The 27,623-nt window shown below is 45.5% G+C and overlaps 1 protein-coding gene across 1 annotated transcript in view; it reads right to left on the bottom strand.

The window, feature by feature from the left end:
- The window catches only part of Lim3 (Lim3 homeobox protein), a 34,390-nt gene extending 9,041 nt beyond the window's left edge, over nt 1–25,349 (bottom strand). The window contains exons 1-2 of the mRNA XM_012488265.2: nt 25,079–25,349; nt 18,887–18,931 (exon numbers count right to left, since the gene is read on the bottom strand). Of these exons, the coding sequence (XP_012343719.2) occupies nt 18,887–18,931; nt 25,079–25,349 (316 nt within the window). The remainder of the gene's footprint in view (nt 1–18,886; nt 18,932–25,078) is intronic.
- Between the last annotated feature and the right edge of the window lie 2,274 nt (nt 25,350–27,623).

The raw sequence follows: 27,623 nt of genomic DNA on the forward strand, positions 1-27,623 counted from the left end.
TTATATCGCGTTTATTTTCGCATTCCAATTTCTATTTCCCCGAGCTTTCGATGCTCCAAGGCGTTTTTCAGATTCTCCTCGTTCGATCCGCGGATTAATCAAAGATAACTCGGCGGGCTCCGTCGAATCGCGAGAAAGGAAACGACAAAGAACAACGCCCTCGGTTTTTTGCGGCGGCATTTTCCGCGGACGATCATCATCCACCATACCTCTCGTATCCATTTCCAGCTCGGAACGTTGGCCGCGCTCTCTATTCATCGGAGTCGTCACGTAAAAGAATTCGCCGGGCCCTCTCCCTCTCTCTCTCTCTCCTCTTTCCTTTGCCAACATCTCGAGAGCTGTGCCGATTGCGAAAGCCAAGCGCCGCGGAAAGGCAAAGAAGAAAGTGGGTGGAGTGGGCGAGGGACGAGAAAGAAGAGAGGAGGGAAAAAAAAAAAAAGAAAAAAAAAGAGAGAGAAGAAAGGAAAAAAGGGGGGAGGAAGAGCGGGGAGCGAGCAGGGAGGGGACAAAAGGATTCGAGCGAAATTAAGAACGGGCAAGCCGTGGGGGGAGAGGGCGAGGGTCGCCATTTTATAATCTTAGTCGGGATCAGTCGTGTATACTCTTTTCCTCGTCTCCCTGGGTGGTGAGAGCGCCCATCCACACCGAATAACTCGGCAAGGGTATATAAGGTCGGCGTATATATAAGTAGACGCGTAGAATACGTCTACCATCAAACGGCACACTTTCAATACGCGCCTCTTTGTTTTCCACCTCGGATGCCTTTTTCCTTTTGTCCTTCTACGTACTTTAGATCTCCTCCCCCTTTCTTTCCCGACGAAAAACCTTCCCCCTTCTTTCTTACGCGGGAGAGATCTTCGAACGAGATCTCGGGTTCGAAGAAACGATATTTCGCGATGTTATTTATTTTTGTTCGAAAAGGTAAGGGAGGGGAAACGAAGGGGGAATAGGGAAGAAATTTCATTATTCACACATAGGGTACACGCTTGTTTTCATTTGTATTAAAAACACCGGTGCGAAACACCGGAGGAATAAAGTTCGTTCGTTTATTATTTGCAAATTTTCGGTCGACGCGATACGGGGAGCTAGGAATAATCAAGAATATTCGCATGCGTTTTTCGCGTTTTTAATTTGATTCGTTAACGGGATAGAACACGCGTACGATAGACGGTGGATGAAAGCCCGGGCAAAAAAGTGCAATGGCGCGTGACTAACGAGCGATATTTACCGCTGAAAAAGTGCGCCATACCGTGCGGCTGGCAAATCGTCGTACCAGTTTCGTTTCCATCCGTTTCTAAACCGGAGAAAGTGACGTCCTCGCATATAAATGATTTTATGGGCACGACACGGGCGTCGTGCATGCAAAGTGTCGAACCATCTGTTGCCCTCGTCCCCCATCCACGTCAGGTAGAAAATTTTACATTCTTCGTGGTTAGTCCCCCTCCTCCCCTATGTCAGAATCGTTTCGCGATTATGGTTTCGGGGGGAGATTGTAAACGCGTCGATGACTTCTTCTCATAGTTTTCATATTTTCGATTCGAAAATCCGCCGATGAATTTTCCCTGAATTTTATACCATCTTTTTCACCTTTTCCACGCTTCGTCCGCGCTTCCAAGGGACAAAGTGTCAGAAACCAAACCGAGAATTCAGCGACGCCGTCGATACATCCGATACGAGTCCCCATTCGCGTTTCCATCGCCAAGATATCCATTATGAGGGGGTGTCTCTGCGATTGCGCGACCCCGTGATTTCCGTGGGCGTCCTCATCCTCCTCCTCGGGCTTCGATCACGCGAGCCCACCCTTCGTCGGCTCCGTTGCACATGTCGACACGCCTCCAGGAGTCGTCCGTCACCGTAAAAACCGTCCACCACGAGGGTTGGTATCGCGGTGGGTCTCCTAGCCAAGGGTTGGAGCTTTCCTTCCTGAGACTAACCACCACCAGGAGGTGGGGTGGAAAAAAAGGGGGTTGGGAGGGGTTGCAACCGGATGGAACTCTCCTCCCTTCCCTCCCCCAGCACACTTGACCCGACAAACGAGGACATTCCTCTTTTTCATCTCGCTTCCTTCGAGAAAGGATCTCGTAAATATCAGCCCCGCTGGCTTCTGACGGCTAAAGGTCAGAGGATGGGAAGTCGGATCATTATCGGCCCTGTTCTCCCGCTTATCCTCATCTCCCGAAGGGGACGATGATTCTTTTTCTCTCTTTTCCAATATTTTCTTCTTTTCTCTCCGCTTTTTTCCCCCACTTATTTTTCCGGGGCAACCTCGCGTCCAGGTGTTTTAGAATACGACCGATTTCGAAGATAAATCCACGGGATAAGGATAGCAAAGCGAGAGAGAGAGAGAGAGAAATAACGCGTATTTTATCCCGATCCAACTTCGCCACGAGAAAAGAAAAGAAACGAAGATGACGTTTCTAATAGCGCGCCGTGTCTCTTTCAGAGGATTATATTCGAGGGAGGGGAGGGAGAAAGTCGAGGCGAGGAAAAAGAACGGGGCCGATGAAATATGCACGGTTCGCGCGGTCCATGCGTTTCTTCTTTTTTCTTTCTTCTCTTTTTTTTTTTAATTTAACTCTATTCCCCGCGCTGAATCGGAGGCGAGGTACACACACACACACACCGCGTATAATCGAATTTGCACGGGCGGATATCTTCTCTCTCCATGGGCGTTTCCATTACATCGACGGGCCATAAATTACGCGCCACCCTTGCCGCGTAAATACGTTTGAATTTATATCGGTTGCCCCATTTACGCATATGGTTTTTCACCGACGCCTCCTCGCGTGTCGATTTAACGTGTCGATTCGGTTCCATCGCGCACCCAACCGTAACCATCCTCGACGCAAAGTTAATAACGGATAGAAAACTCCTCGAGGAGGGAAGATCCGGAGAACTGGTTTTTCGAATTGAAGAAAGGCGGGCGCGCGATCCCGTAAGAGAAAAGGAGGGAAAGGCGAGGACAAGCGCGTAACCTGTTGAGAAGAGGTTTTTTTTCGGGGCGCGAAAAAATAAAAAAGAAAAACTCCTATTCGCTCTCTGTTTCGCTACCATCCATCGAGCCGTTTCGGTGCTACAAAAGCTGTTTGTAAAAAAAAAAAAAAAAAAAAAAAAGAAAGAAACGCCTCTCGCTCCGGCTAAGAGGCTAAGCCTCGGTAAAAAAAAAAAGAAAAATAACAAACCAGTCACTCGTTTATTTTTTTCACTCGGACCACACGGTTTTCGCCGGTGGGTTGATGCGCCGCAAAAACTGGCTGTGTCGCATTGACGCGCCGCGTAACAAACGAACGAACGAACAAACGTTTTTCCTCCTCCGGAGAGAAGAGAGAGGAGAGGAAGGAAGGTGAGGGGAGGAGAGAGAGTGAATCGAGGCGGAAGAAAAAAAAAGAAAGAAAAGCGGAGGATCGGCGGAGATGTTGGACGGGGGGCGGCGAGGGGCGGCCTCGACGCAGAAGCGATTTCTCGCGACAAGCGCCACCACCGAAAAGCAAAAGTTAACACCAGATGTGCCATTGTGTGTCACGGACGTGCTCGGAACCGTCGGCTCGGGACACAGAAGCGGGAAAACCGGGACGAGACGAAGAGGATGTACACGCACCGAGACGGGAGGAGAATACGCGGATGGGAAAGGCAGGGGGAGGGAGGAGGAGGTAGAGGTACGGTAAGGGCGTAGTTATCGGTAGCGGGGGGGGTAAACAGGGAGAGCGCGAGGCAGGGATGAAAGAGAGGAGGAAAAAGGGGGCGCCTGCGTGGGTGTGCCGTCGTAACCACCGACACAACCCCTTCTTCTCTTCCGACCTCCCAACCCCTCCACCCGCCTACCCCTCTCGTCATTTTGAATTCGGCTCCGTGCAATCCTCCCCCCCTCCCCCTCCCCCATGGAAAGCCGCTCACAAAGCCCGACGACAGCTCCCTCTCATTGTCTCCTCGCCACCGAGGCCCCGAGATCTCTCAAACGTTTCTACGGTTAAATGGGCTTAAACGACATACGCCCGCGCATTTGCGTGCACCGGTCCCCTCCCTTCTTTCAACTCCGTTATTTTCCCTTTCTATCTTGTAGGAAAGGGGATAATCAAAAGTAACGCGATCCCCCGGAGATCGACGGGGACTTGGTGGAGTTTGCCAAGGATCGAGAACGAGCAGGGGATAGATCGGAAATTTCGGCGTGGAGAGGAATGGCTATCTGGATATTTTGCGTAGGGAGAAGGCAAGAAGAAGAAGAATTCGACGATGCCACTTCGATTAAACTTTCTAATTACCACCACGTAATTGTCACGTTTATATTATATATATTTATGGTATTTGGTACGCGGTTCCAGTTATGTTTGAAAGTTACGTCGCGCCATTCGTCGGTGGAAACACGTTACTTTCAATTAACAATTGATATAATTTTCGACAAACGAAACGACCGCTGCACGTGCGCTCGCCTGCGTTTTGCAGCTAATTTACGAGTCCATCTAATTTCTTCGTTGCTCCGATAATTAACTCGTATAACCACGAGGATATATATATATATATATATACAAAAAGTTTTTATCAAAATTAGAACAAGTTTACAATTCCATGAAGGTTATTTTTTTTTTCTTCTTCTTCTTTTTTCCTCCCTGTCTGAAAATGTAATCGCAAGTTTTTCTTAAATAATATACCGATACACCAGGAGGAAAATTTACTTTTTCAAGGGGAATGCAATTAGGTAAAGTGCACGGAAACTGGACACGCGGGTAAAGCGGACGACTCGAATGTTTCGCGACGAAATATCATTTTACACGGAAAATTGAAAATTTGAACGCGAACCCGAATTTCCTTCTAACGAAGACAGAGAGACTCGTTATCGCGGTTAACTCGAAAGGGGGGATATATGGTAATAAAGTAAACGCATTAATAAATCCAATATCTTCCGACCGATAAAACGGCAACCGAGCCGTCGGTCGAATTCGTTTTCCTCCCTTATGCCCGATCCAAGCCGGGCAAACAGTTGGCGAAAAATCATCGGGAATTGTGCAAACACGTATAAAATGCGCACAATGTGTCCGCGGGCCCGGCTAATACGGGAATGGCTCATCCGGGGATGGAACCCTCGATAAAAAGAGACCTGCTCTTCCCTTCCTCTGCGCGGGGTGCACGCGCTTCGAGGAAAACGCGAGTCACTTTAACGGGCTTTATCGGTGATTATGCGATCGACGAATCACGCGTAAATAATTTATGGCCAGATTTTACAACTATGGGCCATAATCATCTTCACCATGATGAATGGTCGTCGACCAACCGCTCCAGTACGGATTTGTAAATAAATTTGAAAAATCGACTATTGTTTTTTCCATCGATTTAAAAAATCAACGCGAGCATTTATTAGATTTTATCCTTCCTTTTCATTCGAATTTACGGATTTATAAATGAAAAATCGATAATTGCTTTTTTTTTTCTAATCGATTTGAAAAAGGATTATTGAATCAATCCTCCCGCGTATCTAATTCAATCTCCAACTTATAATTTATTCACGCGTAACTTAACGTATTACCGGTACTTAAATTTTATAAACGAGCTTAATCTCGCCTCGTAATTTCGACGCGCTTCACTCACACCGGGATCAAAGAAGCGTGTTTCGTTAAATTATCGCACGAACGCGGCACGCGTAGATAGATGGATAGGTAGGTAGGTGGATGGGTGGGTGGGTAGGTAGGTAGGTAGGTAGGTACGCATGACTAAAGCGGCATGTACGCCAAATGGGGTTCTCTACGAGGATGGATGATGGTCCCTCGCTTAAATTATTTATGCGCACCGCCCATCGCGTGTCCTGCATATCTACGTGCCGCTGGCTTAGGCATATGGGGACATTAGCTACCCCATTAACCATTTTATCCTGGTGTTTCTTTCTATCGTTCAGAAAGAACGATCGAAAAAAATGACCCATGACGAGGAGGAGCGCACATTTCGTGGATCGAAACGTGACGCGTTTGCGTTTAACGTGATACGCGCGATAAACACATCTCTCGCGAAAATATTGTTTGCCCGGATAAATTTGCGAGGAAAGTGTAACAAATTCGTAAACGTTTTGTCAAATGTGTGCTTATTATTAAATTAATAATAATTAACGACGTTTGTTTGTACATTTCGATGCTCGCCCGTAATTCGTATCTCCTTGCTTATTGTTGTTTATCAAACAACAATATATCGCGTTTATCACGTTCGCAAATTTACGCTGCCATAAAGGATCGAGAAAATAGATAAAACGTTCCTTCCAATGTACAATTGTTACAATCGTGTCCCTCACGAATCCCTTACGAACTGGCTCCACTCCTCCCCATTCCTCCTCGAAAATATGGGAATACGTTGGAAAAGATCGCGAGCAAGGTCGCCGACAATCCTACCTCCGTAATCGATAATCGTTTCTATCACGACACCCACTCGTGCCCGCTTAGCCTACTTCCTTCGAGCTCGTTCCACGTGTGACCGTGCACCCTCTTCTCGCACACACACACACACACATATATATATATCACCGGCTGGTGTACGTATCAGGAGGGAGGTTAGAACATTTAGCGAGTACATTAAGGAAATTGCGTGGACTCTTCGCACCGCTCTCGCCCTGTCACAGTCGCCCCGCTCTCGCATTCTTCCGTATTAACCGCACGAGCGAGGGGACCCGGGTATAAGGGTTGCCCATCTCTCTCCAAGAAGAGAAAAACCTCCACCTCGTTCGTGGAGGGAATTGAAAAAGATGCACCGCTCCGATATTTTCCAGGGGATATTATTTCGAGGAAAGAGTCATGTTTCGAGGATTTCTTTTCTTTATATTTAATTCTTTGCGTATTTAACAAGATTATCAACGTATTTTTAATTAATGCAAATACGTGTGTAATTACGAAACGTGTTTTTACGAGAGCGAGGGAGAAATTTGGAGAGATGAAGAAACGGAGAGAAAGAGGGAAGACACAAAGGAAGGAAGGGCATCGTGGGGAGAGACACTACCCCTGATGGGACAAGTAGGGTCAAGTGAACTAAAGCAAAACTACCAGGATAGGGGTGTTAAGGGGACAATATACGTTTCTGGCCGAGGGAGGATGATGATTTTAATCTATTACCACGCTCCACTCGATGAAAGTGGCTTCTCGTTACACGCTCGTTTAAAAGAGACGAAACTTCCATTCTTCCGTTCAAAGCATGCAAGATAAGAATTTTTTTAAACATTAAAATTAAAATTCTAGAACATTTACCATAAAACCGGAAACGCAGATGTGCTCGACGTCACGCTGCTTCGATTTCTCTTTTCACCATTATTGAACAATTTTAATTCGTGAGCCGTGATTTTCGTAACGTCACGCTTTTCTACACACAGATATTATTTCCGGCCGAGAAAGGTCGAGGAAGCCGGAAATCAAAGCAAGGTGGACTCGTAGAGGCGCGTTATTAATATATATATATATATATATATTTTTCCTTTTTTTTTTTTCGTTTGGCCCAGCGAGCACAGCTGCCGTTTCTCTTATTTTCTTTCACCCGTTCGCGTATCGAGTCTAGGAGGGTCTCCTCTAATGAAAACCCGCCATTCTGCGCTGTTCCTTTGAGGCTGCGTATCGAGGGGGTGGTCGCGTCCGATCCACCCCTGCGCGTTTTCAATCAAATCCTTTCATTGAGCCACGATTATCGAAAGAATAACAAACCGGTAATTTAAGCGTCTCCGTCCTTTTATATCCTTTTATATTTCGTTTTTAAAAACGAACTATATATCGTTATTCCATCGATTCTTCCTTTTTTTCTTTCTTAATCCTCGCTTTTGCCGCGCAAGGTGTAATATTATTCGATCGAGTCGTCCTCTCCATTTCGAAATGTTAAACGCGTTAAACGACGAGTCATTGACTCCGCGCTGGTGAAAATAGCGTAACCGATACACTGGGTGTAACGCTACAAGATCCTGGAAGCCAGCGGTATCGAGCTAGGTAACGAGATACCGCGCGATTCATTGACCATCGGTTCGAACAACCGTTCAACTTCTTCCGACAGGAAGCACCGAACGATGCTAGAGAAAAGGGAGAAGAGGCAAAGGCTTCGCCATCTGCCCGTGGACACGCGCCAACTTTTCTTAAAAATACGCTTTTACGATTTATATCTCTCTCTCTCTCTTCGCATCGATGCTCTTAATCTTATGCGAGAGCTGTGATTCGCTTAAAAATAATGAAACGTCAATGACTGGACGGCGGGAAAAGCAGCTGCTTGGAAACAAGTATATCGGTTGAACTACTCAGCTGCCGCTCATCCGTAACAAGAGTAAACAAACGCACCTACCCTTTCTTGTTTCATGACATCGCCGTGATTTTTGTTTCAAAAACGACGAATAATCCGTTCAACGACTTTCTCTCTTCCTTCCTCCCCCCCCCCCTTTCTTTTTTTTTCGAACGTAAGAGTCGTTTGGAACGAAGAAGAGGCGAGTCTTCGGCCTCGATTCTCACATTATATCACCGGCGTGTCCCTGGAGATGTAACAAGCCGAGCGAATTCACGGGGGAGTTATGGGAACGGCGCTGCAAACACCAAACCCAAGAGTATCCGATGTACTCTCTCGCCAGCATATTGCACGAGACGCCCGTGGGGCTTTGTCGTGCTAGAAGTCGACGAGAGAGAGAGAGAGAGATCGGTTTGGAAGATGCATAGACACGCGAGGGAAGAAAGACGGAATACGTGGATCTGGTTATGGGGCAGCGTGCAAGTGTTACGACCCGCTATTGTGTTCGCGCTCATTGTTCGTGCCTGTTCTTCCTCCGCGCTTGACACGTTCCGCGCGATGGCACCCATGGGTCCTAGGCAGTTTTGCCTACTTGCCTTCTCACGGTGAGGAGGGTTAAAAAAAACGTTGCCCGACGAATCGATCGAGTACGTACAATCCTTTCGAAATATTCGCCACTCGAATTTATTTGTCGCGTGGAAGGAAAGAAGAAGAGGAGAGGTAAGACTCTTCGAGCCCCTGCTGAAAAAAGCGTAGCAGAACGCGCGTCAATCCATCGAGCGTGGATTATCGGATGACAGGAGGATAACAACTTTTGTAAATGGATTAAACACCCGGCCGCGCCAACTCTGCGAATTATCGAAGATCGATACGCTAAGCCTGCAACGCTCGACCTGGATTTCCAGTTTAACGTCGAGCGACTACAAACCGCTCGATTCGCCGAGTGTATTGCAAGATAATTCCAATAATTCTGAGAGCAGCGACGACGGAAGGGCTTCCGGAATTTTCGAATCGATAATTCCACGAAATATACGAGCTTCTTTTTTTCTTTTCCACGACGGCGCAATCACCGATGATCACCGGTGCAACGACGAGGTTCTCGCGGAAGAGGCCCTCGTACAGAATCGAAACGGCGGCTAACCCCCCCGGGAAATCAGGGAGGCACGGGACTTGGACGGATGGATCGTACCAAGGATACCGCTTTTACGAGCGTTGCGACGCGTTCTTGTCGAGACGAGGAAACGGGCCTTCGAATTTCGGGGAGAAAGGAGAGAATTATATCGCTGGTTAGTTCGAACGACGCGGTTTCAATGTAAATCGGATTAAGGAAAATAATAAATCAGAAATATCAATTTGTAACCACTTGTTTATTAATGCGTTATTGATCCATCGCGTCGGATTGTTTAAAAAATGAAAAGGGCAATAAATGGTTAATATGGAAGTTGAGTGTAATTCGATACACGTGTCCACACTTTTCGATCGTATCGAATTATTACGATCGAAATTATGCGATACCGGATATTGTCCCGGTATTAAACGAATAAACTAATTAGCTGTATTTTTAATTTAATTTCGCCAGCGGCGAAACACGATCCACTTTCCTCTCCTTCCTTCCTTTTTACGATTCGAATAAAATTCGAAATAAAAATAATAATCCTTGCAATTTTTGTTTAAACAGCATATATAAATCGTATATATATATATATTTCGCGATGATTGGATAGAACGGATCTGTTTGCGTCATTATCCACCGATTCGAATCGAAGTCACGTACTTGACACGAGCGAAATTTATCCAACGCGGATAAAATCTTTCGTTAGGGGCGAAAATCTGTGTTCCGTGTGCAATTTCGATCGAAATCATCCGACAAACTGATTTCCCAATACCTAATTTCTATTGGAGAAATAAAAGAAGGAAAACACGGGATTCCACGCGTTGAAATCTCTATGAAAAGTAGGGGCGGGTAAGCGGAGGAGAGAATGGCTCGTGTCACGTGCGCGACATTCATCAACGTCGCCTGTTTCAAAGAAGCAAAAGGACCTGCTCTATCTCTCTACCTTCTTCCTAAATCCCTTTCGACTCTCCTCGGATGATGCACGCACTCGAACCGACACGTGACTCGATAATTGCGCCCATTCATGCCCTCCCAATCGATAACCCATGAAAAATCTATCGAACAGGTTGCGGATCGACAGCAGGTGACGTTGCAACCTATTCTTTCCATTGTTCGTTCTGAAATCGACTCCACGATGACCAGAAGCGAAAAGTTTTCAAGTTTAAACGAGTTCTCCGTGATTTTTTTTTTTAAACAAATTTCGCATCTTTAAAGAAAAGAAAAGGAAAAAACAATATCTATATACTTATTTTTCTCACCGACTTAATTCTCGACTCCATAAAACCGATTCGATTATGATCGTACGACGGTCGCTTAACATTTTCACCGAAATAACATTCGATTTTATTCGCCTTAGCAGATATTCCTCCTTTCAGTTTTATCATTCTGGAGGAGGAGGAGAAGGAGAGAGAGAGAGAGAGAGAGGATCCACCCGTTTTTCCACCCAGCTTCTTTACGATCCCGAATGGTTTCACGAGAAAAGGTGAAACATTCTCGGTTTCCTCGAAAGCGATGAAAAAACCGTCGATCGAATTAAAACCCTTTCCCACCCAACCCCGCGCGAATAAACTTTAATCACAGAATTTTTCCGCCCCCGACGATAATCGTTGCCCCTTCCCCCCCCCCCCTCCCACGTTGGTCTTAATTATTCCACCGACGGTAAAACGCAGTAATTAAGGGAACGTCCAAGTTTCCCCGAGGGAAAACCGCAGTCGGGCGAAATCCAGATCATTCCCTTTAACCCCTCGAGGGATACGGGATCCCACGATCGAGAAGCCCGTGCCAATTCTCCGATCGTATCGGAGGCCGCGGGACAGATTCGAAATTGATTATAAAAATCGTCCCTTTCTCCAAGGGTAGATCGTTGTCTCGACTATATCCGTGGAAATAGATTTCTTCGAAAATATGTAATATTCTTTTCTTTATTTTTTTCACCGAATAGAACGAAATACGAGTATTACGAGTATTAATCAACTAGGTGTCATCGAAACATTTAAGTAGATATCGTTGTAATTGCTAAAGCAAATTACAAAACACGAGATAAATCGAAATAAAATTTACAGTAGTAGTAGTGGTAGCTCGACCGAGTTGCTTTCGCAATCGCGAAACGTTTCGAAGAGAAGAAAATCGAGAAGAGTCGAATGGAAGAAAGAAAAATTTCCTCGTGAATCGTGAAGCGAGAGGAACGCATAGTCCTTCGATCGGATCACCCCGTTTTCCAAGCTTGGATTCGCGTCCTGAACGCGGCCGTATTATCCCAGTTCATCGCTTGGCAGGTTGAGTAATCAAGCGTAATGCTTTCGTGTTTCGGCCACGCTCTATTTGCACCACGCATGATAGCCAACGCTAATAACGTCCCATGAGGACCTAATGTCGAGCCTTGCTATACGCTCATAATCCAAACTGTGCGTGCGCGCCCGCAACTTTTCGTTTCCCTTCCCTCTCCTCAACCACCGCGTTCCAATTGTTTAAGTAATTTCTCGAACACTCTCCTATCTTTCTTTCTTTCTTTCTACTTTTTTTTAGCTCGCGTTAGAATTAGAATGAAAATTTCTCGAACGAATAATTTGGAAAAATCTAATGCTCGTGTCAGATTAATTATCCATTAATCGAAATCGTTGATCCGTAAAATTTCGTGAAGAGGTTAAAGCTGCACGCGGCTGAGGATAGTTTCGAGGCCTGCATAATTGAGCGAATAGGTAAAGACCCTTTCCAGAGAGAGAGAGAGATTTTAACAGCATGATTAAACCCAACGAGGCCGATTTTGTACCGATTTTAATGAGGCAAATTCAAATAATAATCAAATCTTGAAAAAACTACGGGTTAAAAGTTTCTCCTCGGTCGAGAAGCGGCGTACTCGAAAATGTAAATGCCGTAAATTATACGTTACGATTAATTATTATAATTACACGTGAGAGAGACACGCCATGCACATTCCTATCGGATGCTCGACGATCAATCTAACTCTTCGCTACGCTTTACGAATAAAAAAAAGGGAGCGTTAATATATCGCGTGACTTTCCTTCCTCCACGAACAGTTTCTTTCTTCTTTTTCCCCCCCTTTTTACACGGAACAAGTAATATTTCGCGCGCATTGTGCAATTTGCAAATCATACGCACGAACGGTTCGAAGGTCGAAATTTTTCTACCCTCTTCTTCGTTTATTTTGCGAATCGAGTCGGATCACGCGAGTCGGCCATATTTCTTTCTCTAACGAAACACGGCCACCAACAACTACGGTCTTTGAAAAAAAGATTTTGAAAGTGTTGACAAATCGAGAACGATACAACTCGCCTCTCCTCTTTCTTCTTTTCCTCCTCTTCCGATCGAAGAGTCTCCTCCAGCAAGGAAAATGCAGCAAGCCCCCGATACATCGAGCATACAAGAACCGAGCAAACAACAACACGCTGGTTCCCAAGCTGGCACAAAAGTCACTGGTATCTCTCGTCTCCTAGATTCTAATCAAGGGCTGCGTGTACCTATTAGGGACAGTCATTGTGCGTGGGTGTACCGTGAATACGAGCCACAGGGGAGAGAGAGAGAATATTTCCTTTCCCCTTCCTCTCTCTCTCCCCTCGTAACGCTCCAACGAAAAACACCAGGGGGGAGACGACGACTCTTACTCCACCCGGCGAGAACGTCACTTGTCACGTCCGATTATGCGCGATTCCCTTATTTCCAGGTTGCAGGATCCGCCGCGATCCACCACCGGCTTGTTTCTCTTTCTTTCTTTCTTTTGCGCCAGCACGCCAGACACCCTTCTCCTCTTCGCTCGCCCCGCGTTTCTAGCATCGACGCACTATCTAAACGCGCTCGCCCGTTTCCAAGTCTGCACCGCCATTCTTTTCTCCGTTTCTCTCATTGCCCTTTCGAGGGCTGGCCCCTCGTCATTGTTCCAGAACCGACGACGACGACGATGATGACGAGAACAATAGGTGAAGAGAGAGAGAGAGAGAATTTTTCTTTTTTTTTTTTCACTCGATGATCAAGAGAGCTGCGCCTCGCTACCTTCGATCGACGCTTGGCTCGATTTCATCGAGCTCCATCCATGGACGGATCCACGAAGGCGAGGGATCGAAGGAGGAGGAAGAGAAAACACTGGCTTCGAGAAGTTATCGGGCTACTTCCGAGCGTTAAACGTTATATATATATATATAGACACGGCAGCGGCTATCTTCCAGATCGTGCATCTGTCGCTCGTTTCGGTGAATCACTCCCGTGGAGGGCGCTGCTCTACATTATGGCTTCCATAGTCCACGGGTGTTCCGGGATATTGCGTTCCCGTTATATAGAGTAACGTGGACGGTCAGCTGCGGAAGCGGTGCTCGTGTCACGGGTGAAACCATAAGGCCTGCAATTATGGGGTTTGCGGTTTGCCCCGCGATGATTTGTTCCAACGATCCCTCTAATTAACGGGATGACTTTCAACTCCTTCCGAGAAGAAATCTTCCCGCCTCGTTTCTCTCCTCGCGCCACTCGATTTCGCCCCTGATTTCCGATCCAGATTGAAAACTGTACGCAGCCGGAATTACCTCTGTTTAAGTCCGATCAATATTGGATACGTGATTTTCGCTTATGATCACGTCGTTCTTTTATTACGATCGTTTCCTTGAAAACTTGCCTCGAATGTGATAAAACGAAGAGAAGTTAATATCGGTGTTACGGACTCGAGTGCAACAGGCTTTTGTCGATTGTGGAACGTATTTTTATATATAGAAAAAAAAATATATATTATCGATTATCAGTTTGGAAAATCTATAGTATAGAGAAATCGGTGAAAGAACGGAAAAAAAGTGGCCGATAAAATTACAGATTATCCGTGGAAGAAAATTATCTGTGGAAGAGTAAAGATCTGTTATCGGTGTAAAAAGATATGGTAGCGTTGCAAATAATATTCAATATCTATAAGAGCGCCAAGAGTATTTCAGTTACTTTATTCCCACAAAAAAAGAAAAAAAGAAAGAAAAAGTATCACCACTCGTTAAACAGTCCGAATGGAAAGAACGAAAAGAATAGAGAAAGAGACACGATAACGCGAAAACACGTTAGTACGTCTAATATCACGTATAATTTTCCATATATATTTCATTCAAAATGAAAAACACGGGACCCACGTATCTCTATACGTTGTCAAATTGGAGGAGAGAGAAATCGGTGGCGAAAACGGTTATTATTTTCGGTTATCTGTTTCAATTAACCGGGCCCGATATTAATTCGCGCGTCGCGATAACTGTTTACCAAAACTCTCGTACGGCATGGTGGCCGGCCAGAGGAGTAGTCGACAATCGATACGAAGCAACGGGGGATCCCCGGGAGGATCGCGATATGTATTTTCAGAAGCGACGCGCTCGAGCACACCCTCGTCTGAAAAGTTTTGTTTGCATCCGCTGCCTTTCATCGGGGATATTTACCGTTTGATCTTATTATTTCATTCGTCTAAATTTAAACACTCGAAACATCCCTCCTCTACCCATCCCGTGGCCACAACCCCGATAATTGAATTGGACCAGCCTCGAGAAACAGCCTCGATTCCTTGTATATCATTGTAATATCAAACCTGTGCTGCTTAACCAACTTTTTCTTCCAGAATCTTTCTTCTCCAGAAAGAAAAACGGAAAATAGTAATAAAATCTTCGCTTTTCTTTCTTTCCGGAGAACGCGTGTTCCGAGACGAATGGAGCGAGGAAAAGCGAGCTAAGCCGCGGGAAAGTAAACCGATTCGTTAACCACGTTACAGGCACGCCGGTGTAAGCCAAGCCAAACATTGACATGTTCAATCATTCCGATCTCTCCACCTACCCATAGGCTTGACGAGCCTACGGCCGTGCGCGCCACGCGCGTTCAAAGAGAAAGAGGAAGAAGGCGGGATAGGAAGGAGAGAGAGAGAGAGAGAGAGAGAGATCGGGAGCGCACGCCATCTGGCCTCGAGAAAGGATCTCCAAGGGGTAGAAATTGAAATGAAAACAGAAGAGTCCGTCCCTCTCGTCAATGAGGGCTATTAGGGGACGATATGTTTTTCTTCTTTCACAGATTTCTGCGCGTTGACTTTCGACTTGTCAGCAGGACGTATTTCTCTTTTGTATCGAGGGGGAGGGGGATCCTGGCATTCCTTTAGGTTTCGACGTGCTCTCGCTTCTTTCGCATATATATTACGATATCGAGGATCGTTTTTTCCCTAGGAATTTGCCAATTTGTTATTTCCATTCGTTCGATCGTATCAACGATCGTATAATTAAGAGTGGAGAACTCGAGTAATCCGGATTATTATTATTAACAGCAACAATGGAATGGAAGCTCGAGAAATTCTCCCCGCGAAAAAAGAAATGAAAAGCTCGCGCGGGGCTTCGTGCGTGGATGAATAGAATTCTGAGCGAACGCTTATAACAGCCGCTTCTTCTTCCCTCCCTGTTGGCTAACTTGCGTTTATCATAATCGATGCGACGTATGCAAGGTTCGTTCGGGAAATCGAAAGAAAATCCGATTGTATTGGAGAAACAATTCGAAGAATCAAATTATACGTTCGACGTGGTAATCGATTGAATTACGTGGAACTCGAATAATTCGTGGGTGGATTTACCTAGTTTCAGTGGCAGGACAGTGTATAATAGAAAAGAGGCGATCCATCACGGTCACCGATTCGCGGTTTTGTCACCGACCATTGTGGACAGAGAACAGTTTTGCGCGACAATACTTGGCGTGCCACACCTACGTACACGATACGAAGGACGGGCGGCGTTTCCAGAGGAATGCCTCGCGGGTGTCCATGGCATGCATTGCAAATTGCAGGTAGATTTATGGGCGAATCGGGACGTCCCGTAGCCCAGTTCCCATGATGCCTCCACCGCGTAATCGTCCGTGAAGATCCGTTTTTCCGTAAAAATGGTGTTGCCAGTACCGTTTCTACCGTTCTTCTCTCTCTCTCTCGCTCTTCCATTCCATTTTCGCCTTTTTATTCGCCTTTCTCGTCCGTTTTCGTCCTCTCGTCTTACGCTTTTCCAGCGTATACTCACCAAGTTTTAAAATTCATCGAAGAGAACTGGTACAAGGCGAATTGACGTCATCTCTAATTGATATTTATAGATCGTGGAAGAGTATGGGATTCTTTTAAACGAAAAAAAAAAAAAAAAAAGAAATATTTAAATTCATTTCGATTTTTAAATAGATTCGATGACGGGACTACGCTATTCGAAGGAAGGACATTATAATGCGATTTCGTTTTGTTCGCGACGAGGCGTTTTAAAATGGCGCATTTTAAAAGATCGCAAAGATTTTGCGAGAAAGGAGGACGGTTTCACGCGTGGCACGAGGTCGAACCGAGTCGATCATTTGGGCGGAAAAGGAAACGCCCATGGCTTTACCACGGAGTGAATGGTTCGCAGAAGAGGCGTTAAATGCGACAAAACCGTGACATCCGGTGGACACGGGTCGACACGTGACCCGTTCAATGCTCTTCAGCCAACCACTCGATCGAACATCGTAAGCCAGAACGTTGTTCGAAAAAAAAGAAGAAAAAAAAAAAAGCTATTTAACAGCTAAGGCGCTTTGTTTCCAGCTTCTCCCCCCCACTGCTTTCGTTACAATACCGTTTCATTTCTATGTTTGACAACTGCATATTGCGTTGTGCTCATCGCGAGTACCATTTCAACTGCGTTGTCCTTTTAAACCGACTTTTCGTCGCGATCGAAAAGAGGTTTCGTTCCCATCCCCCGATTCTTCGCCACGATATCTATACGTGTCTCTCCCGTTACTTTTCTTTTTTTCCATTCCTTTTTTTCGAGATCCCGAGAAAAAGCGAGAAGCGAAAAAATTAAAAAGCCTTCTCTCTGGAAATTAAAAAAAAAAAAAAAATTGCATTTTCTTTCGGTTATTACTTTCGGACGACGATGGTCAAACGCGAGGAAGAAAACGTCTGAGAAAACAGGGAGAGGCAAGTTTGTTGGGTTGAAGATTCTTCTTGCCTTACCGTCTGGACAGTATAATGAAACCATGCTGGTCAGACGGATGGCGTAACACAAACCGCCCTCTCCGCCAGCCAACTTTCGAGACTTGCTCTCGTAGGCTTGTTCCCTTCCTTTTCTTTCTGCTTAGCGCGCACGGGGCGGATAGATGAACAAATGGAAGGAGAAATAAAGCGCCTGCACAATTATCTTAATGGAGTTGTGGACACCGTTATCGATTCGATGCGTAAAAACGCCGCCACCGTTTTTACGAGGAAACAGTCTTTGTATAAACACTGGCAACTTTACTTAACTAAAATATAAAACGTGATTAGAAGAAAATTTTTCGAAGCGAGGACAATTTTATTTATATCGCGTTTCGATCGATCTTTAACCGTCGCTCGAGAAAGATCGTTTACGATTCGAGTCGCTTCCACGATATTGAAAAAAAGATTGACGATAAAAAGGAAATATCGTTTCGAGAGAAAGATAACTCCGTCGTATCGTACGATACATCTTATGGAGAAAGGGTTAAAGAAATCATTCGTAATCCCACAACGCGTTTCCTCCTGTTTTATCAATTACTTTCCATTACGACGTGTTCGCAACGCAACACCGTTGTTCTTTCAGGTTGATACTGGCTTGGAAAACGTTGGAATGAACAATCCGCTCGTTCGAGCCGCCACGTGGGCCGCACGTGGCAGGAGCGTGTCGAAACAACTGGTGCCCCGTCCTCTGCCACCATGTGCCGCCGATGAATATGCACGCGGCACCGTAACACGCGGCTTCCCTTCTACCACGTAAGATCGTAGGTGTTACCCCTTCCTCGGCTAAATGACTCCAAAATCACTTTTTCCACTCGCACCTTCTCACTTCAATTTTTCCAATCCGCGATCCGTTTTACTTATGCGAGTTTTTTTTGAAGAAACGCGAAAACAAAGGGAGCGATTCTTCTTCATCTCGCAAGAGACAGAGATGTTACTTGGAAAAATTCACGATGACAATCGTGAGACGAACGAATAATCGTCTTCGAATGGAAACGTTCAAGAGGGAGGGGGAAGGGGTCGACTCAGAGGCACCCGCATTTTCCACGGAGGATCCACTTGGCACCACTCTGGCTTTGAAACTTTTGGAACGATAGGATCGGCTCGATGATAAACACAAGTCGAAACGCAACCTTTTAAACGCGCGTAACAATACTATTGTAGCGACGGAGTGCACGGCCAACTGCCGTGCTTGACACTGCGATCCTCGACGACATATGGGATAGGAACGATGGACGTAATGTTTCCAGGCTTTCTCCAACCCTCCACACTTCGACACGAGCCACTCGAAAAGGAAAAGGATCGGTGCTTGACCAGGGATCATCGCGGATCAATTGGCTTTCTTTTTTTTTAAGGATGTTTGAAAAAAATTGTTAAACTTTCACAAGTAAAACGAAGTATGATCGATCGATGAATCATACGTGTGAATGATAAAGTTGAGATAAATGATAATAAATGAAAATGGGGGAAAAGTTGGAAAGAAACTTAATTAAAAAAAGAGAAAAGGGAGAGGAAAAATGAACGGATCGTGATCGATCAAAAGAAATATCAAATTAAAAAAAGAGACTCACGTTCTTCCTTGATCGGAAAACAGCTTGGTATTTCGATCTTCCGTTCTAAAACAAAAGGAAAAAAATAAACTAAATTAAAAATTCATTAAAGGAAATCAAATTTAAACGTAATATGAAAAAGAACGAAAAATGATAAGGGAGGGAGGAAAAACGAAAAGTATTGAAAACGAAATATATATATATAAAAAGAAAAAGGTAAAGAAAATGAATAAAAGAAAAAAAAAAAGAGAAAGGCGTTGAAACATCTTCTTCGGTAGTCGCACAAAATAAATAAGCGACTGCAGTTGATATCCCGACGAATACGGTTTCTTTACTGTCTCGTTTGAGGTTTTATCGTAAGATTTCAAAAAACGCTGAGACAATACGCCAGCTTATTCTGGCGGCACCATAACCTTTTTATGGAGCATTGTCAGCTCGGCGACACTTTTCCCCGAGGCACGATCATAAATAATTTAACCAGAAACGCGAATATTCATTCGTCTTGGACCTACCTGTGCAACATCCTCGAGTTTCTTACCCAATTTTAATATCACCATCATTCTTATGCTGTGTTCCACACAGAAAAGAAAAACGAAAAAAAAAAAAAAAGGAAGAAAAGACACAACAACGCGATTAAATTTAAAATAATAATTTAAAAAAATCATCTATTCTTTCAACTCGCTCAAGTCGCGATCGTAGAAAAAACTTTGTGCCCCAACTTTCGTCGACGACGGTGAACGGGCGCAAGTTTATTCGGTTTAAACGGTGTTTTCGTTCCCATCAAGAGCCACTTAATCTCCGATCGCGTAAACTCGCGCAACAATAGGGGGACGCGTGGCCACGGGAGGGAGGGGATGCACGTGATTACCGGCGAGCGAAATTTCATCGTGGAGTCACGTGGCGGCGGAAAAACCGGCGGTGTACACACATCGGTTTGAAAAACCGAGCCGCAAAACCCGAAAGGATCCACCGCCTACGAGGAAAACAAGCGAGTCGTGCGTTCCCACGTACGCGCCCACCACCAAACCCCCTCCAGCTTTTCGATGTAAACGTTTCGGATTACACCGTGTTTCGTCCTCCTCGCCCGACCAAACTCGTGATCGAATCGTTTCGAGAACGAGACGCTCACTCTCTCTCTCTCTCTCTCCTCTCAGCCAAAAAATGAAAAATTTCCGAGAAATTTCCGTTTATATCACGGCTCGTTCCAATTTTGCGAATAAATTTGCGAGGAGAAGGGAAGGTTAGGTGGATTGTTAATCCGGTTGGAGTGTTTTAAATCTCTCCTTCCTTATCTAGATCTCTTCGTTTTATCTGCGCGTTTTATCTCGTTTATATCGCGATAAATAAAATCTCGATCTCAATAATTGTGCGATTCTTTTTCTTTCTTTCTTTCTTTTTTTTTTTTTGAAATTAAAGATCGACGATTAACGATTTGTCTTGTTACGTTACGATTTGGATAGCATGTAGATTGAAATGGTACAAATAAATTTCGATTATTTTTTTATATAGGAATCGGTGTTGTTTAAACGCCGTTTAATCAAAGTTCAGCGTTCTCGTAGCGTCGATGACGAACAAAATTTCTAATCTTATCGCGGAGAAGAAGTTTCTGTTTAGACCGAATCAATGACACGCTGTGGATCATAGTGTACAATAACGTTATCTCGTACGTTGTAAGTAATAAATGTGCCAACTCGCGTGGATGCTTCTGAAAAGGAGGTCGACTCTTGTCGCGGCGCCTTATCGATAGAAGAAGGAGAAACGTTTTACGAGAACGAAACATGCATGGTATGTGATTTTCGAGATCGACTAAAACTTTTGCTCGCTTGCCAATAAACCTGGCAAACCAGATTTTTTTCTTCTTTCACGTCACAAGAAAAATAATTTTTCTTCGACACAGTGTCGTATTGAACGAAATTACAGAGTGGACCACTCTGAGACTCCTTTCGTTCCTTCGTCGCAACGAGTAGTCGCGACGAGAGAATAGTCGATCGAGATAATCGAATCGCGTAGTCCATTCTGTTACGTTACACATACATGCAAACGAGACGACGATTAACATTGTTGGACAACACGAAAAATACAATAAAACATACACAAAAAACTCGCACTCACCGTTCCTACGTTTCACGATCCCACGAGTATACCGAAGGATCGAGGAAAAAAAAGAAAAAAGGAAGGAAAAAAAAAAAAAAAAGAGGAAGGCCGAAAGAAAGATGGATTCAAAAAAAGAAAAAAGAAACTATCGATCAAACGTTGAACTATTTGAAACGTCAACCCGGAAATGGATCGTTGGACTTGGATCGGTGAGGAAAAAAGTGGGTGGGCAGAGGGTGAGACGGGGTAACTCGATGCCTGGACGTTTGACGCGTGGCCGAAGGAAGCGGATCCTCCTTTCCCAGACGCCACTTTACACGCCATTCGTTTTTCTCTCCGTGTCCTCGCGGCGTTTTATCGTCCCATTAATTCTCGCGACAGGAAACCAGCCTCGTATACCACCTTTATACTAACTTTTTACTCCTATCCTCGACGATGTGTATTCGTTGCGACGCCTTTACATCGCCGCTCGCGCTTTTATCCAACGCCTTGCAATTAAATCCTTCGCCAACTTGGCTAAAGATTTTTCTAGATCATTTTCTGAACCTTGATCTCTCCGTAAGTGAATCATTATCATCACTTTCGTTCGGTAAATTCGTGACGTGCGACGAAAGTACGAATAAGAGTTTAGTAAGAGTTTTGCGTTGTAATAATTCTCGGATAGATAATCTATTAGATTTTTTTTTTTTTTTTTTTTTGTTTTCAAACTTATCTTAAATCTAAACGGATAATAAACACAAGTATCTTATCAGTGAACGATTGAACCAGTGTTTGCCAAATTATATATATATATATATATTCAATATAATTTAAAAGTATGAAATATTCTTCGAACCACGTATTCGATTATCTAATAAATATTTTCGAAAACGAGCGATTAATTCAAACGCGATCCCGAAATAAAGAAATCAAGCGAATCTTAAGTGTCGTAAGAAAGATATATACATCTTCGAAGCCGGCATCGACAACGTCCAATAATTTTTCCTCATAAAGAGGGAAAGACCGGTCGTAGCGAGTTAATAACCGGTGTTTAACGACGTTACCGGGCCGATGTATCACGCTGAGTGGTCACTCGGGGAGGGAGGCGAAGTCGTGAGGAGAAAACGAAGAGGGAGGGAGGAATGAAAGGGTGGGATAGAGAGCGCCGCCGGGGGGGCTTCGCTCTCCGTGGATTTCCACGGGCGGAGATGTGCGGCGATGCCATAAAAAAATAGGAAAGACCACCACCGCCACCGCAGAAAACTTTCGACTTGGAAAGCAATTCCCTTCTCGCCGGCCCGCCACCATTTCGCCGGCAGAGAAATGTAGGTGGGAAAACGCTCTTCCTTCCTTTTATACGAAGAGAAGAAAAAGGAGCGGCCAACTTTTTATTACGTCGGAAAATTTACCGTTCGCCTCCTCACCGCTTCTAATCGATGCGCGGTGAAACCACCATTAACGTCCCTTTCCCTCGACCATCGTCACTTCGTATTCCCTCTACGTTCTCCGTTCCCTTTCCTTTTCATCCCTTCCACCGACAATTACACCATCCTCATTTTCTGTAATATTTTCCAAACGATTTTCCAAATCTCGTCCAGGCATCGATCAGAAAAAAGTGGCGAAAAGCGAAAGGAAAACCTTCCCTTTAGAGGGAAAGCTCTCTCGATCTTCCAAATCTTCCAATCATCGGCTTTGACTGCAAACGAAAAAGACGTGCACACACACACACGCGCGCGCGCGCATCAGCCTCGACGAGATTCTTAAAGCGAAGACAAGATTCTTCAAGGAGGGAAGGATACGTCGCTCCTTCTTCATCCTCATTTTCCCGCCGACTCTCACCCCCTCCTCCGCGCGCGAACGCCACGCGCCCTCTAACCAGCCGCCATTTTCTTTTCACCCCTGGCATCCATCCGACTGCCATTCGCCGCGAATACCTCCGTTTCCTATGGTTACTATTTACTCGAGGGATGCTTGACAACCTCATTGGACCTTTCCACTCTTTGTCGGTGCGCCACTTTCGCCACTTTCGTCTTCCTGGCCAAACCGTCTTCTTTCGCGTATTTTTGCAGGATTTTCGATGGAATAATTATTTGTCGCGGTTATTATTTATTCGAATCGTGGAAAAAAAAAAAAAAAGAAAACGCGAATGAACGCGACTTCGGCGCAAGAGAAGGCTGGAGAAGGCTAACGACAGGCGTGCACAGGCGTTTAGGTCGTTCCGCTGTTTGGGCCTAAGTTTAGATTTAGGTTTAGATTTAAGCACATTCGCTATCGTGCTCGAAGCAATACCGTATTGATTGTGGGGTGGCCGAGCCTCCGAACACATTACATGATTAAACCGCCCCAATGGCATAGCAACCGGCCTTGCAGCACTTACCTTATTAAAATATCCACCACCCTCACCGCGCCCTTTTAACAAAACCTTTACGCGGGGCCCGCCAAACTAGTTCCGACACCTATCCCTTCGTCAAGAAACGTTCCATCGACTTGACCGTTGATCGTTTCGCCGATCTCGAATTTGTTTATATCGAAAAGAAAATAAAAATGGAAAAACGATTATTCGAAGAAATTTGTCAAAAAACCTATTTAAATCTCTCCAGATTTAAATGTAGCTTAAAGGTATAATGGGATTATAAATCTCGAGAGAAAGAGAGAGAGATTTTCCTTCGAAAACATTCATGAATACAATTTCAGAGGCATTTCGAGGCAGACCTTTTCTTTAAGATTCGATAAAAATAATATCGCAAAAATTGTTCCATACTTTTCCAACTGAAACTTGATATCGGAAGCAAGAAAGTGATTAATTCGAAGATACGATATTATTATTATTATTATTATTATTATTGTATTAATGGTGCGCGAAATATTTAACGTAACTAATTTTCAAATTGTTCGGTAATAAATTATTTGGGAATTGGAAAACGTGGATACTTGTGGACGTAGCGATGAAACGAAGGAATCTCTGAATAGGTTGCATTCATAATTGAAGAAATCTTCGGCCTTCTTCGACTCACCGAAATCGACCGCATAAATAATACACGCGATAACTTGCTTTGCGGAGCAAGTGCAAAAGATGCAGGAGAAAAGTTTAAAGAATTAGGGCGAAGAATAACTATGATCGTAAAAAATACATCTATCCGACACGAAATCTTATTTAATATTTACTCATCCGATATTAGTGGATTTAAATATTAGATACGCAGCAAAAGCGCAAACCACACATTCTCGTGAATCAAATAACAAAGTTCTTTCCTTTCTTTAGGATCTCAAAGGAACACCGAATATACTTTCGAGATATCTGTTCGAGGAATTGAAAAATTTCTCGATAAAGGAAAAAAACCGGATATTTCGAGATCGATACAAAGGTGGCCCAAATGTAACGATCATTCGTTCTCAAGCTGGACATTAATCTTATCGAATATTCGGATCGAGCATTCTTATCGCGCTACTGTTCGCGTAATACAGCACAAAAATTTTAACTTGACCCGATATTACAAGAACTCGCGATAGCGACTGAACTATTAGGTTACTAAAACCTCTTATCTAAACTAAACGTTTCTATAAAATTACGAAAAAATTGCGACATTTCCTCCACGATAACAATTTGTAATAATTTTCTAATAAGACTAAACGATCGTAATAATTCTTCCAACATCGTGTTAAAAATTGCATAAGTCGACACGGTTGCACAATTTTAAGAAACACGTTACGCTATTTCACGAATTTCGATAGTTTATTTCGAGCAGATAGTCGAACAATCTGTAATATTCCGATTATACAACAACAACGTTCTACAATTTCCGTCGTTTCTTCGAATCGGGACCGCGACAAACTCTCCACAGGCATCGTTGCCTAACTCAACCTCCTTCCGCGAGGAATCGCAAAGAAGATGATAATAACGCAGCACGTGTTACGGATAGCGACGTAAGCAAAAATAAATAACAAATTCGTAACTCGAAAACCGTGTGTGCGTCGAACGGTTCGCGAAACTCGTCCAATCTCTGTGGACGAAAGATTGACCGAGATTCGTGATATCGAAAAGATACGATTGTTCGAAACGCAGCAACACACAACGCTCGACCATCCACCTCGATTGGAAAGAGCACGACGAGGATGGTGGCGAGAAGAAAGAATCCTTACCTTCCAAGTTCTTGTTCCTGGCGAGGAGGGCCAGGAGGACGTCCTGGTTGGGGGCAGCCTCGGCCAAATCGGCGGCGTCCTGGTGCGGGGGCGGCAAGGAGGGGCCCAGGGGTGGCATAACGGTGGTCGGCGGCCGCGGCATCATGACCGGCGCCGAGCCCAACGCCAGCCCCCCGCCCGTATGGTGGAGAGGATTGTGCGGCGGCGGCGGCGGCGGGCCGGAACTCGGCAGCGCGGGTAGCGTGGCGACCGGTTGCACCGCCGCCGACATGGACAGATCGACGCCACCCAGCAGCACGGGACGACACCCGCCCGAGCCGGGCCCGCTGCTCACCGCCGGGAGGATCCCGCCACCCCCCGGCAGTGGTGCGTACGGCAAGTACAGCTCCAGTATAAATCGGGGAGGGGGGAATAAGTCGCGGGAACAACAACAACAACAACAACAACAACAACAACGTTTCGATGCAACAACGCGTCACGAGGGACGTCTACTATCCTTCAGCATCGATCAACGCGAGACTCCTCGACGTTTTTCACTTTCCACTTTCCAAGAGTTTACCACGCGCGTGCCACTCGCGCTTTCCGTTCCGGATATTGCGCGACTCCGCCCGATCGGCTTTTCCACGCCTTTTTATCGCTCGATCGTCCAAAGTTCCTTCCTAATCTCGTCGCCGTTGTCGCGGAGCAGAGACGCAGATCGATCGATCGTCGAGAGCCTCTTACTTCTCTCACCTTCCGATGACTTTGTCCGGCAACGGGAGAGAGCGAGCCTCTTGCTCCTCGGTTCAACTCATCTCTCCCGTAACTGTGATCACCAACGATCACTTTCGTTTCTCTCTCGTATCGTTCGTATCCCCAAACCGAACGCTTCTTACCGATGTTTACAAACGTGGTTTGTAAAGAGAGTTGGTTGGAGAGGGCGAGGTTGTGAACGAATGGCTTGTTGATAAATAACGAGTTTCCGTTATTTGCTGTAGAAACGGGAGAGGGAAGTCTCATTCACGCGTTCTCGTCTCGCTCATCGTCGTCTTCGTCGTCGTCGTCGTCGTCGTTTCTCGTAGCGTTCCATTTCCTCACAGAGAAAGTGATCTCTTCCTGAAACGGAAAGTTGTGGAAAGAGTCGCGGAGAATTGGCGAGAGAAGAATTTTCCTCGCGAGAAAAAGTGTCGCGCGAAAGAGGAGGAAATTTTGCACGCGCGGTCGTCTCGAGGCGGGGGATCGGAACGGACTAGAGAGCAGCTCGAGTTTCGACTTCGGTCCAAGCGGGCCGAAGCCAGCCGTCCCTCGCGGAGCGACGGTCCACGTCGCTTATCGGCTCGTCCACGAGTCCCGGTTTATCTCGACCATAACCTTAGCTATAGCCCGTGTTTCCAACGGCGCCACCACTTTTTACACAACTCCTCGTGAAATTACGCGCGCGAACCTCTCCTCGATTACCACCACGCACGCCGATTATCTTTCCTATTTCGTTATTCACGCCGGCCGACAATTTCACAATCGGTTACAAAGTGCATAAGATAAACGGTTCGATCGCATCGTGAGAGAGAGAGAGAGAGAGAGAGAGAGGACGACGATGTAGAGATCCATCCAAAAGATCCTCCTTCCGATCTCTCTCGATTCCTCCCTTCTCCGAATCGATCCCATATATTACGAACGGATTTATGCGGCCAAATGATAATCCACCTCTAAAGGCTACACAACCTTTCTTATTCCTCGCGTTCCAATCGAAATTCAACGGGGTAGACGAGGTCTATCTTCCCTTTCCTTTCCACCACGTTCACGAGGACGAGGTGACGCGGAACGACAAAGATCACAAGATAGGAGGATAGTTTCGCTGATCGCGAGTATAGTTCCTCTATCCTCTCTAATCCGTTGGCGTCTATCTCGGCCGTTCGCCTTTGATCAGCGGCCGTGCGCGGTTTTTACACGCGTGTCGATGGAAATCGTGACCGGACCCGAATGTAAATCCCGAATGCCGATAGGGAGAAAAACCGAGCGTAGCAGCGATAGGTTTGGGACCACTCGCTCGTCTTGTTTTCGTGCGCCGATTCCGAGGCGGATTCGCGTCGCGGCCTGTAAGAAACGGCGAATTCCACGCCCGTTCAATCGGGATTTTCGTCCTGCCACGCTCTCCTTTCCTTTTTTTCCCCCGGACCCGTCTCCGCCTCCTCGTCCGCTCCGCTCCATTCACCCGACACACCGATGATTATCCCCCGCTCTGTCCACTCGACAATGACTTTCTTCCCTCGATCTCTCTCTCCGCCGCCGATTTTTCTTACCGATCCCTCGAATTCCGTCCGCCTCGACCGTTTCGACCCCGAATCTTAATCTCTCGCCGCCTTGTCCTTTTACGATCTCCCGCGGAGACGGCGCGCCCGTAAAAGGCGCTCCACTTTTACACGCCAACCTTTCCTTCTCCTCCTCTCCACTCCACCATGTTCCGCCTTTTTAAACCTTCGATCCGTTTACTTTTTCCAACCTCCGTTTTCCACGCGATCCTCGACCCTGCGTCCGATCCATCTCGAGAATCATCTCTCTCTCTCTC

The sequence above is a fragment of the Apis florea genome, unplaced genomic scaffold (genome assembly GCF_048593485.1).
Source record: "Apis florea isolate Af1SG1 unplaced genomic scaffold, ASM4859348v1 contig_24_pilon, whole genome shotgun sequence".
Taxonomy (NCBI): Eukaryota; Metazoa; Arthropoda; class Insecta; order Hymenoptera; family Apidae; genus Apis; species Apis florea.